We start from the raw sequence: 13187 nt of genomic DNA, 5'->3' as shown, positions 1-13187 counted from the left end.
CTCCAAAGACCTCCTTTATTGGTGACTTTTTCCTATAGTCTTCCTGTTGTAAACTATTCTTTTTTAAAGTACATCCCTGGTCATGGTTCCTTGGTGAAAAACTTTCAGTGAGTTCTTGCTGGCTAACCAATGAAATCCAAACTTCTCAGAAAGCCACTCCAGGATTTAGATTTTAATCTGTCTTTCCACTTTATTATATATATATAAACACATACACACACCTATGTTAGAGTTAAAAAGAGTCTTTTCTCTGTTCCTGAAATAGTCCCTAGATTTCACTACTTTGTACTGTGGCATTTATGAACTTCCTTCTAAGATACCTCTTCTTATTCTTTTCACCAGCTTTCTACACAGTTTTTAAAGCTGAACCCTAACGCCATTTTCACAGAAGCTCTCTCACAGCTTCCCCAATGGATGGTATTTCGCTCCCTTCCTTAAAACCTTTTAGCATTTTATGTGTATTTCTGCATCTTTGCCTGTGGGCATGTTCAGAACTTACTATCACTTGAAATTGCTGTCCTCTAAAATCCAGAGTTCTGAAATCTCCCTCTCTAATCAAGTTTTCCTGTTCTTCCCCTTACTCCACTGAATCTACTTTGGACTCACAGCGATCTCTGATTTTTCAATTAGCAATAATCTATGATACAAAAAACTATCTTCTTAGTCGATCGCTATCTGACATTCTCACTTGGTCATCTCTCCATCCTAAACCCCAGTGCCAGAATTTTAACAATAAGGGTATCCATCTCCACCTGGAAATTCCACAGACCCCTGAAACACAGCATGACTGAAACCAAACTGTCTCCTCCCACAAACTGACTTCTCTTATGTTTTCTAAACTAAGTAAACAGTCTTTCCTTACACATAACATACAGTCATTTGCCAGGATATCCTGAGAAGTCCCTCAATTTCTTCTTGAGAAGTCCCTCAAATTCTTTGTCCCTCAGTTAACACTGCTAATGAGGATCTCATGGCTGTTTATCTAATCTGTCCTGTCTTCCGCAGTTCCTACCTCCAATTCATCTTCTATTACAGTATTTAAATACTAACCTAAAAGTGCCACACTAGCCAGTTTAAAAACTTTCTAGGGCTCTATATTTCCTGGAAGACAACATCCACACTCCTGAGTATGGCATTCAGTCCCATTACCGCACCTTCTCCAAGCAGAGATCCTAGGTTAAAGACTCGGAAACACAGTGTCTTCTGCTTCCCTACAATCACTAGTCTATGGTGATTGAACGGTTCCCCCTCAAGTCTAGCTCACCCACCCTGTGCAGACCCCCCACTCCCCCACCTCCCAAAGTCTCAATCACCTCCTCCTCTGTATTTCTGCATGATGCTATTCTTGTAATTAACAGACCTCTTACCACACAACATTACACATGTACTCACAGGTCATCCTCCGCCAGTCTGGGGGCTCTTTAAAACAAGCTTGCTTTGATTAATCTTCTATATAATTTTTTATAAAATACTTTTATTTATATCGACAGGATCTAGTATGGCACATAAAAAGCTTTCAACAAATGCTTATGAAATAAGTAAATCTCATTTCAGAATGCCTAAAATCAAGCTATCCTGGATGTTTTACCAAATGATCTCAGGTAGAAACGGGAGAAAGGTACAAGTGAGTCCTAAATACACAGGTGACATGAAATGAGAGGTGATTCCAGAGGGAAGGGCAGGAACAGAAGGGCCACTGAGGTTATGCTTCTCTCTTTACTGCTTTCCCCAAACTGCTGAGCCAAGGGAGAGTAACAGGACTGGTGGGAAGAAGCAACCAAACCAGCAGAGAAGTGCAGGGCAAGAAGGGCTAGCAGAGGAAAAAAGCCTAACCTGCAGCTGCGGGAAAGAAAACGTCTAGAGCCACACACTACACACGCATAGCCTGCGTGTGGCTCCTCACTCTCGTCACCATCACTGCTTCACCAACCACAACCATGACTGCCATTCACTGACCACTTCCCATCAGGCATCAGACGCTATGCTAAGAGCACCACGCGTGACATTTAAGGTCCGTGACAACCCTATCAGCGAGTCATTATTCACACTGAGAGACAACGAAGCAAACCTACAAACTGTTAGCTACGCTGCTCAAGGCTTCCCAGCTTGGTGAGTCACAGGGTCAGAATATGCACAAGGATCAGGCTTTAAGACCCATTCTCTTTCTGCTCTACTATTCATGAGCCAGGGTTTACATAAGTTGGGGCCTGGCTTTGCCATTTTTGCATTATTTAGTTATCGCTGTAAACACGTATCTTATTTTCTCTAGTATTAAGTAAGGTATATTTGAGGGTAGAGTCTTTTTTATTTCTTCCCGAACATCTCATAACAAGCTTTCTACATTTATTTTCTTACTGTACCTATGTACTAGCAGAAATAAAAGGGAGGTATATATACCAATCTTTAGATTAAGCCAAATACAAAAGTAAATGATTTAACTCTTTTGACAACTGTATGCGCCAGGGTAAGCCATCAATAGTAACAGGTCCCAAAATACAAGCCACAGCTATAAAATTAAGGTTAGTTTGTGTCTGATGCAATAACAAAAGTGCTATTTAAAATATATTGCTCTTTTCTTCATATCTGGGCATATATATAATAATTACTAGGAGTAGACCCACATTGTATCAAATACATGAACAACTTACTTAAATGTGGAAGGAAAAATGTTGTAAGCAATAGCAAAGGTTTTTTATTTCTGTTTTAGAAAGATACCAAAAATGTGTGAGAGTGGACTTGTATCTTCTATGGAAGCTGAGTTCAAATGTCAATGTCCACATGTGAGGCAAAAATCAATGAGAGACAAAATAATCCTTGAAAACTCCTTAAATTCCCCTTGAAACCTAGTACAATACAGTACAGGGACTCCACAAATTTATCTCAGTTTTTCCTCTACATGGGACAGATCATCATTTCTTCTGCTAGGGGCTGCATGAAGTGTTCAGCTCATTCTAGGGGCCATGCTGAACGAAAACGCATTCATTTACACACTGCAGTCACAGTCACCACTGTGAGATATCAGAGCCTATAGCAGGTATTTAGGAAATGATTCCATCTGAGACGAGAGCAGACTCCCATTTCCCATTTCATGACTGCTAGACATATGTTCCTTGTGAAAAGAGCACTAGAATCACCACTGTATTTCAACTACTGGTGTTTTGGTTTGGGGTGTTTTGGTTTTGGCTTGAGCCCAAAGATCTGAATTTGAATAAATTACAGTCCCAGAGATGTGACCAGACTATTCGCGCTATCTCTTATTTACCGTGCAACCACAGATGCCTAGAGTTGTAGAAACAAATAATTAAATACCACAGCGTATCATCTAAAAAAACTAAGTAATTAACCTTTCTTACCTTCATCTATTGATGCTTCACTACTGTATCCATCGTACTCTGCAGAAAGAGGGCTATATTTCTGTCTCGTTTCCCAAGTATAGCTCTTTTGTCTAGAATCTGCCAATGGTAGTCTGGAATTGTGTGTTCTGGATAAGGCCTCATGGTATTTACCCAGGGCTTCATCTTCACTTTCAGAGGATGAACCATGCTCATCTTTGTCCATGTAGGAATTATCTATTTGGAATGACAAGGAGAGCAGATCAAAACTTAATGCGATAAAATAATGGCAAATTTGCTATAGTCATAAATATGTTACACACTTATATATGTGTCATATATATTCATATAGACACAAATATATATAAACATATATATATACACACACACAATCTGAATTTTCAGCTTTAGAAAAATATTTTTTCATTTAAGAAGCCCAAGCTTTGGATTTTTATGTTTTACTAGAAAAAACTGACTTGCGTATTTGAATTACATAAATAATGTTAGTCACAGGGATTTTCCAATCATGATACAGGTAAACAGAATAATAGGGCTTGCCATCTTACACAATTTTTTAAAGCATTAGTATCACACAAAGGAGTTTAAGTATTGCCAATACATATGGAGCTGACTGAAATTATTCACGTTACAACAGACATTTTTGGTCATCATCTTAGCCAAAATTTTCATAGCTGACACAGCTTAGCGCTATAAGAAGAACGAAGAAACAGACATACACACACTATGGATTGAAATATCAATGATACGACTTTTCTAGATAGCAATCCGGCAATACATATCAAAGTTTCCAATTTGTATAGTCTTTGATTCACTTACAAGAATTAACCAATTCCATTTCTAAGAATTCAGCCTAAAAAAATAATTAACAGATGAGCAGTGATATGTATTTGAGACAATTCACTGAATAGTGTTTAACAGCAAAAGAAAACAAAAATGCAAGTTAAATGTACAATGTTGGGCCCCCTGGTTAAGTAAATTATGATACATCTGTAGAAAGATACACTACGCAATCATTAAAAATGAGGAGGTGAACTTATAAGTACTCACAGGGAAAGAATGCCTAACATATAATGTTAAGAGAAATAAAGTAGAAGTTATAGTCTCATTTAAAAACACAGATTAACATACATACACATCTACATGCAATGTATACACATATCCATGCAGTTTAAGTTTATAGATACATACAAAAATATCTGGAAGGATATATACCAAACTTAACACATCATCTGTGAAAGGCAAACTTCCTAGGAAAGCTTTACTTACATATACCCAAATTTCAAATTACATTTCCAGAAGGCAAACTGGTAAATCAATTAATTTTATATTCTTCTAAAAAGCACTACTTACTAGCATCATTTACTTAAAAGGTAAAGATTTTGAAATTGCATCACGTTGAGATTCATTTAGACAAGATGTAACTGTCTCAGAATTCTAAAACAACTCCAGAAGGATGAAGAGACCACAGCAGTCAGAAGTTATTAGTTCAGTCTAGACATTTGTCTCATTATACTCAGCTAAAATCATCTGCACTACAGGAATCAAAGTTTAAAATTCAGGTGGGGAGACAAAGAACGAGTATAAGATATGGGATAGAAATTCAATATTTAGAGCTAGAAACATGGTAGCGTCAATGTCACTAGTCCAAGTCCCACTTTTTAATTCAGTAAAATAAAACCATCAAAGGGTAAAACCATAACCAGTGTTACATTCTGCACTGTCAATACTTAAGTCACCAGCCACATGCAGTTATTTAAATTAAGTGGAAGTAATAAAATTTAAAATCTAGTTCTCCAGTGCTACGAGCCACATTCCAAACGCTCAATAGTATGTGTGGACAGTGGTTACTGTATCGAGCGATACAGATACGCAGAACTTTTCCACCACTGCAGAAAGTTCTACTAGACAGGACTGAGATGACGGCAGATCTAGCCTAGAACCGAGGCATTCTGACTCCCGGGTTTTAGCACTGTGTGGATACTAAGGTAGCAGGAGAGCTCTGAGGAGGGTAGCAAGAAATTTACCTACTATAAAATATTACCTAAAGTAGCCCTGCATTCAGAAACGGAGAAGGAAACTCTTCTTCCTCTTATTATATCTTATAAGCTCTGTCAGAACCTAGGACTCAGGTATTAATACTAGCAATATTACAGTTCAGTTATATGAAGGGACAATCCATACGAGTCGAATGATTTTCAAAATGATTTTTAAATCATAATATGTTTCAGTTTGGAGATGGTGGTTCAGTTGCTAAGTCGTGTCTAACTCTTGCGACCCCATGGAGCCCACCAGGCTCCTCTGTCCATGGAATTTTCAGTTTAGTACTCATTAAAATCTAGAATACCTGAGGGATATGTGATTCCTTTAGGTAGCAGCATTCTTCTTAATTAAAACAAATCAAAATTTTTAATTCTGCACTACTACCTGTGAAGTATTAATAGCATCCATTCTGTGATTTTATGAATAAGATAATATGTAATTTCATTTAATTTTATTTCTTTTAATTTTTATTACTTCAGGTAATAAGGCTACCAAAATTAAATCAAGGCTACCAAATTAAAAAAGAAACCCACTGAATCTGACATTTCAAACAACTGCTAGGAGAATAAACTTCAAAACAGATATATTTACAAAAATTTACACTTCTTTTTAATTGGCTCATCCATCCTGGATCAGCCTCTATTATATCATTTAAAAATCATTCGTAAAACTGATAAATAGCAGATTCCTATTACACATGAAGTCATGTAGCAGAACTGAAACAGTCTTCTTCATTTCTAGTGCTACTCAGTTTTTTGTTATTTTATGAGAATGTAAATATACACAAAAATTCCATATGTATCTTTTATAAATAAAAGCCATTGTACTTCTGGTGTTGTGATCAGATCAACAATACATGAGCATGACTAAGGGATAACCATGGCTCAGATGGTAAATACTCTGCCTGCAACGTGGGAGACCTGGGTTTGATCCCTGATTGGGAAGATCCCTTGGAGAAGGGAACAGATACCCACTTCAGTATTCTGGCCTGGAGAATTCCATGGACAGAGGAGCCTGGTGGGCTACAGTCCATGGGGTCACAGAGTTGGACGTGACTGAGCCACTTTCACTTCACTTCAAGGGATAACCAGGAGTGGTAACTGGCAATATGAAGCAAAACCAAATAACTGACAGCTAATTGTTTTGAAAACTGTCACAAATATTGTGGATGAAAACTGTGACTGCTTAGTTGGAATTTTAATTGTACATAGAGAACTCATAAATAAAAACAGATTGTTCATGTATATGCATTGGAAACACAGAAGTCACATAAAACTCTCAATGTATGGCTAAATGAAAAGACATATTCTGAAGAATGTATTTCAATAAAATAAAAATCCATTGCTCTCAAGGAAAACATAAAACATCTGGGAGATTCTTACCAGGAAAGATGTGAAGAGCAATAACGTATAAAGGGGTAAGGGTAGGTTACAAAAACACAAAATTTTAAAATTCAACTTTAAGACACTAAATAAACTCCAATTAAAGTAGGCACAGTACTTAAGAAAACCATAGAGTTCTGGGTTGTACAATAAATGGGTATTAAGTAAAATGAAGGTCCTTAAAATTGTCCAAATAATGCAGGGACCAGGGGCAATACTTAAATCAGAGGAATACAAACAACATGCTTTTGAAAGGACTATAAGAAAAAACTGCATGACTTTAAAAATGTCTCCCAGTAAGAGGACTCAAGAAAGCCTTAGAAAGACAGATGTACAGAGAACAATTAAAGAAGCTGGATGATGTTTTTCCTAATGTGAAAAAATTAAGAGAAAATTTTATCACTCAAACTCACATTAGGAGACCTCACCTTTTTCTGGTATTATCTTAAAATATTTTTCATCTTTACTCTTTGCTGTTTCTTTTTTGGCAGAAATGGCTTCATTTTTCTTTGTTTTTACACCTCCTTTCCCTTTGTAGTATTTTGTTGGATTTATTTGTTCTTTGATTTTTCCTTGACACTGCTCTTTAGAATTAGTTGATGCTGCTGGATATAAGTCTTCCTCCTTAATGGATTTCTGTATCCTCTGTCTACCGCTTTCCAAAACATCTTTTGGAGAACGTTCATTTCCTGAGTAGTTATTCCCTTTGTATCCTTTACTTTTAATATGTGTTTCAGCTTTCTTTAAGTAATTTTCTTTCATTTCTTGATATCTTACCTCCTTTAAGTCAAGTTTACCATCACTGGAAATTTCTAATCCATTTTTTCTACACCTGTCAGTACTTTCAAGTTCTTGCCAAGTAGATCCAGCACTTGCATTCTGCCTGCTAACTGATACCCTACCATCACTCACGTGGCCTTTCATAGAAGAATCACCTTTCAAAGCATTATCTGTTTCTTGATATTGTGATGGCATCTGCTGCCTATCATTAATACGTTTAACTCCTCCTCCTTCATTCATCCCTTGGTCTTGCTTTTGTGAAACGGAAGGATTATAGCTATGTATTCGATTTGCTCGGTTCTCTAAACTGAATGGTGCTTTCTGACAATCAGTGTTTTGGGAGACTTCTGGTATTGTGGTGCTTTCTTGTTTAGAAGTATCTGCAGCTTCTGAGGCGGCAGAGCTTTCCTCTTCTGGGCGAAAGCCATTTATCATGCTTGTAACCTGTTCAGCAACTGAGTCAGTGAAGGCATAGCTGACTTCTCCTACAGCAGTGGTCAAATCTTCCACAGCATTACTGATCGTGTCCACCAGAGAGGACATGGAAGGCAGATTCTGCTGAAAACTTTTGAAAAATGCCATCTTCTAATTCCTTGTTCCTAAAAGCTGCAATCATGGAATTTTCTCTTCTCAAAATATGAAGCACTCTGGAGTTTCAATTAAACATTACTTAAATGGTGCTATTCATTAGTTCAATATCAGTATTTCAAATTATGGCTTTTAATCTTTCTGTAAATGCTTACGTAATGGAAGAAATATGTTGAAGTAAAAGATGCTTCAAAAAAAAAAAAATCAAACCACTTGGTTTAAACATAATGACATTTTTTCCCACTCCACAGCTGTCATGACAGCAGCAAGACAGTATTTTCCCCTCAAATATTATTGGGTTTTTATTCTATACCTGCAAGAAGAAGTATAAAAAGGATTTTTATTATGTAATTTTTAGTTAACTTATTAATAGTCTATGTATGGGAACTGCCCTATATTATTAACAAAGTACCAATACCATTTCAAAATAAAAAATGTATTAAGGATTCCCCAAATACATATATTCCCCCAAATATGTATTTGTTTACATATCTAAACAATTTTCCACAAGTTAGAAAAGGGAAGAGCAGAGAGAGAACATTTGCTGAGTGGCTGTTATATGTAAGGGATTGTGATTTACAAATTTTTTTCTTATTTGATTTTATAATAACTCTAGAAGGTAAATATCATTATTATTATTTAATAAGCGAGTAAAGAAACAGCCTCAGAAAAATTAATAAGGTCCCCCAACCTTTCCAATAGACCCTCAAGGTCAAAACTCTTTCTACAATAAGAGTAAGAGGATATTTAACTTTTCACTTTCATTCACTCAAATGAGCTCTTGGGTTTTCCCGAGGCCATGGAACAGATTGAATGCAGAAGCAGACATGAGAATCCAGTTGTTTCTTTCTTCTGTGCCAGTCATTAGAGAGATTTGCAATGTAAAACAATGTCACTCTTCTCATCAAACACTTTTGTTTTAGAAAATATACAGTTTTTATATCACATTGTAAACACATTGTAAATTTCAGTTTTCTAATAAAAATTTTGAAAATTAAAAAAAAAGAAAACATACAGTTTTAAAAATTAATACATTTTAGATTAACAAGTAATAGACTTACTATTGGGGTTTTAAAAATAAATTGAAGAAATATTTTAAATTTTTCTTAGCTTTTAACTTCTAATTTGGTACATATCACTGAGCTATAACTGACATAAACAAAAACTCTTTGGGGTCCTCAATAATTTTTAAGAGTGTAAAGGGATAAGACCAAAGAAAAACTAGAAATGCCAAAACAGAGAATTACTGGAGGCTACTAAAAGAGGTTTCTTTAACCAGTTTATTCTACACAAATGATGGAAAAAAAAGAAACAGGACTGAAGTGAAGTATGAGAAACATTAATCAAACCAAATCACATAAAATACTAGTTTCCTAATGCAAAATCTGCATGATGTAATTCAACAATAAGATTTTTATAAACAATGAGACTATCACCTTTTAAGTTATCAGATATAAGAGAAAAGCATCTTTTCAACATTTGTACATGGACAAGAAATGTAAGGCTTCTCTTGAATTTTTCCTTAAAATTCTAAATTAATGTCTCACTTTTACAATTTTCAACTTCTTTTTGCTATTATTTACATAAGCCAGTCTTTGCAAAAAGCAAATAAAGAACTCTATGATAACTTAAAAAAATAAAAATTTTTCATAAGAAAAAGAACACTATCACAGCCCTCATCTTTCCTATTATCTGGAAACACTAAGCAATATACCTGTGTTGCCAAGCAGGAAAGAGGAACACTAAGTTTCATAATCAGATTTTACATACTAAATTAAAGAAAACCACCTTCCCTAAACAACAAAATTATCCATTGCTGAGAATTCAACAGCAGATTAAAGGGTGAATACTTTCAAAAGCTTTCTAGGGACATGGGAAAAAAGCTCTCTAGAAAACTATTTGGACAATGGATTTAAGCACAGAAAGTAATAAGATATGTACTTCTTCTTAAAGTATATAAAAGTGTCATTCTGTGACGATGTACAATTCATTTTTATGCAATATAGTAGCAATTCATGGGCAATAAAAAGATAGCTGAACATAATTTATGTAATAGACCTTTTACTCTCACAGAATAATGTCTAAAGGTTAGTTTATTGTATGTCAGAATCAAACTTTTAAATGTATATCGTATTTTTAAAGTAAAGGAATAAACAGTAGACAGAAAGACTAAACAAGAGAAGCAGCGATATGATACTTACAAATTTTATCTTGTGAATTCTTCCTTGCACTGTATCCTGAACCAAGATCTGGAAACCCGCCAACATTTTCAAAACAGAACTTCTTATTAATATAGAGAAAAAGGAGCAGCATCAAGATAATAAACACCCCAACAGCAGACAAAAATCCAACTGCCTCTGGAGATACTGGAGGGAAAAAAAGTCACAGCTGTAAGCGTTTATTCTTCTTCAAGTTACAAATAAGAAGGAAACCCTATACATTGTGTTAAGATTGCTGCCTTATTTGAATTTTATTTTTACATTTTCATAGTTCACAACAGTTCAGTTTGTGAGAAAAATAAATTGCACTGTTTAATGAGTTGTTCAATTTATTCAAAAGTATATTAAAATTTATTGAAGAGTATATTAACAGTTTCCCTGTAAGTTATGTGGGAACAATCTTAAAAGAAATGAGTCTATAAAAGAGGCAGTTACCATATATTTAGTCCACTGACGAGTATTAAAAAAATTTTAAAACAAGATTTAGAAAAACTTATTTCCCAAGCACTTAAATTTATGAGAACGTATACTACTGCTGTTATCTCTAAAAGCTTCAATGGTCTTTTTGTATTAAACCAACTCTGAACCTTTTAACTTGGCACTGAAAACTCCAGCCTCTTTTCAATACTACCCTCCAATCATATGATTCCATTTACCACATACTGTGTTTCTGTCTGCCTCCTCCCCTTGCCAGGAGTGACCAAGTATCCTCTCTATACCAAATACCACTCATTCATTCAACCAAGAAATACTCTGGAGCAGCGGCCATACACCGAGCATATCACATATGCATTTCCTATCTTCCTTGAACAGGCTGGTGAAGGCAGTCACAACGTGGTGCAACCAAGGTTATGTAACCCAGTGTTGAAGGATTAAGTAAGCTTTTCTGCAAGTTATGGCTCCCGTGATTATATTGTAAGAATTAGCCCAAAAAGTGAAAGTGAACGTCACTCAGTCGTGTCCGACTCTTTGTGACCCCATGGACTACAGAGTCCATGGAATTCTCCAGGTCAGAATACTGGAGTGGGTAGTCGTTCTCTTCTCCAGGGAGCTTCCCGACCCAAGGATCAAACCCAGGTCTCCTGCATTGTAGGCGGATTCTTTACCATCTGAGCCACCAGGGAAGCCCAAGAAATATTAGCCAAGTGAACACTATTTCATGCAGAAGAAACAGCACGTGAAAACAAGAGACAGGATATCACTGTGCATTCCAGAAACTCCAGGAAACTTTGTTATGAACTGCCAGGTTCTCGAGAGAATAGATGAAATCATCCAGGGAGATTTGGTAGAGTGAGAACAGACAAAACCTTCTCCAACTTCTCCAATGCTCAGTCATCTCTGTTTTTTCAACTTCTGCATTATCTCTCTCTGTGGGACCAGTCATTTGGAATTAAACAGAACTAAACTTTTGTAATCTTAGTGCCTGACTTAAGCATTAGTAGATAATGAATCCAAAGCCTCAAATACCACCCTACTCTTTCCTCCTCCACTGCTCACAGTGACTAAAATGTCATCTCCTCCAAAATTCCTTTTTTAATCTGAAGAACCATGACAATTAGCATCTAACTCATTTGTTAAAAATGAAGTCACCCACCAGTCAATGATGAGTGCTTTACCCTCCTAGCTTTTCAGCATTTGTGAAAGCTAGGCATCCCAGGTGCAGAACTGATATGACCTTATGGTCTGCTCAAAGCTGGGTCAACAATACTGCAGGAGAGGATAGAGCAGAGAAGGATATTGCAAAGGACGGGTGATGAGCACGAGGGAGAAGGTGGCAGGAATGGTAGAAGCGCTCTCTGAATAGCTGCCTGGTGCGGAGGAACAGATCCTGCTGCCAGAACCAAGACGTTACGCCTAGACATTAGCCCTTTCTGCCTCATTCTCAGGCTGGAGAATAGTCAGGAAAGAGAACATAGCTTAATAAAAGAATCTAAGGTATATGACATAAAGCAGTGATACACATCAAGCCTGAAGGTTAAGGTAAAAAAAAAAAACCAACAGGTAAAAAAATGATCATCAGCAGATCTAAAAGCTAGGAAGATCACAGCAGGACAGAATCTGGTAGGAAGACACAAAATTCTCAGTGTAACCATGTTCAGTGTTACACTGTAAACAGCACATATGGACAGGAGCTTCCCTTTCAGCCCAGGCCCGAAGCACACTAAGAAATGTGATGCTGTAAGTGAACACACAGCGTTAGCTATAATAATAAGCAGCTTAAAACCTCCCATCCCATATGGCTGAGTCCCTTCACTATTCACCTGAAATTATCACAACACTGTTAATCGGCTATACCCCAATACAAAATGTTTTTGGTGTTAAAAATAAATAAGTAAAATTAAAAAAAAATCTCCCATCTCTTAGAAGACTACATGAAGGAGGAAACATAACTCACCTCACTTACGAAAGCTAGTTATTGCTAATAAAAACAATACAACATATATTATGTGCTAGTCACTCTTTCAAGTACTTTATATTTAGTAACTCTTTTAATCTTCACCATTTTCCTCTCATTTACCCCCACTATAAATTGAGACATGGAGATATTATACCATGTGCCCAGCTAGAAGGTAGAAGAATCAGGATTCAAGCCCCGTCTGGCTCCAGAGTCTGTGTTTTTAACTACTGCTCATACTTCTCCTGTGTTCCTTGTCGTCTTCCCTTCCTGCCTCTCCTACACCTTTCCTCAATCCTCATTTCTGTGCTCCTCTTTCATTTCCCTCCTCCATTCCCACTTATAAATTTAACCCAGGGAGAAAGGTCAACTATAAACAAGTATAATACAGCAAGCATGACAAGAGACGTACTGAATATGAGCAGTACTG

The 13187-nt window shown here is 36.3% G+C and overlaps 1 protein-coding gene across 2 annotated transcripts in view; it reads right to left on the bottom strand.

Annotated features, from left to right (window-relative positions):
• Nucleotides 1–8137, bottom strand: part of SYT14 (synaptotagmin 14) — a 146377-nt gene extending 138240 nt beyond the window's left edge. For both annotated transcript variants that reach the window (XM_088845025.1, XM_055418788.2), the window contains exons 1-2: nt 7204–8137; nt 3354–3569 (exon numbers count right to left, since the gene is read on the bottom strand). In XM_088845025.1, the coding sequence (XP_088701151.1) occupies nt 3354–3569; nt 7204–8137 (1150 nt within the window). The remainder of the gene's footprint in view (nt 1–3353; nt 3570–7203) is intronic.
• Nucleotides 8138–13187: the final 5050 nt, after the last annotated feature.

Source organism: Moschus berezovskii, chromosome 17 (genome assembly GCF_049115385.1).
Source record: "Moschus berezovskii isolate FMDL1 chromosome 17, NW_MosBer_1.0, whole genome shotgun sequence".
NCBI classification, from domain to species: domain Eukaryota; kingdom Metazoa; phylum Chordata; class Mammalia; order Artiodactyla; family Moschidae; genus Moschus; species Moschus berezovskii.
Note: the sequence above shows the minus strand (reverse complement) of the source record. Positions and strands in the feature narration are given on the sequence as shown.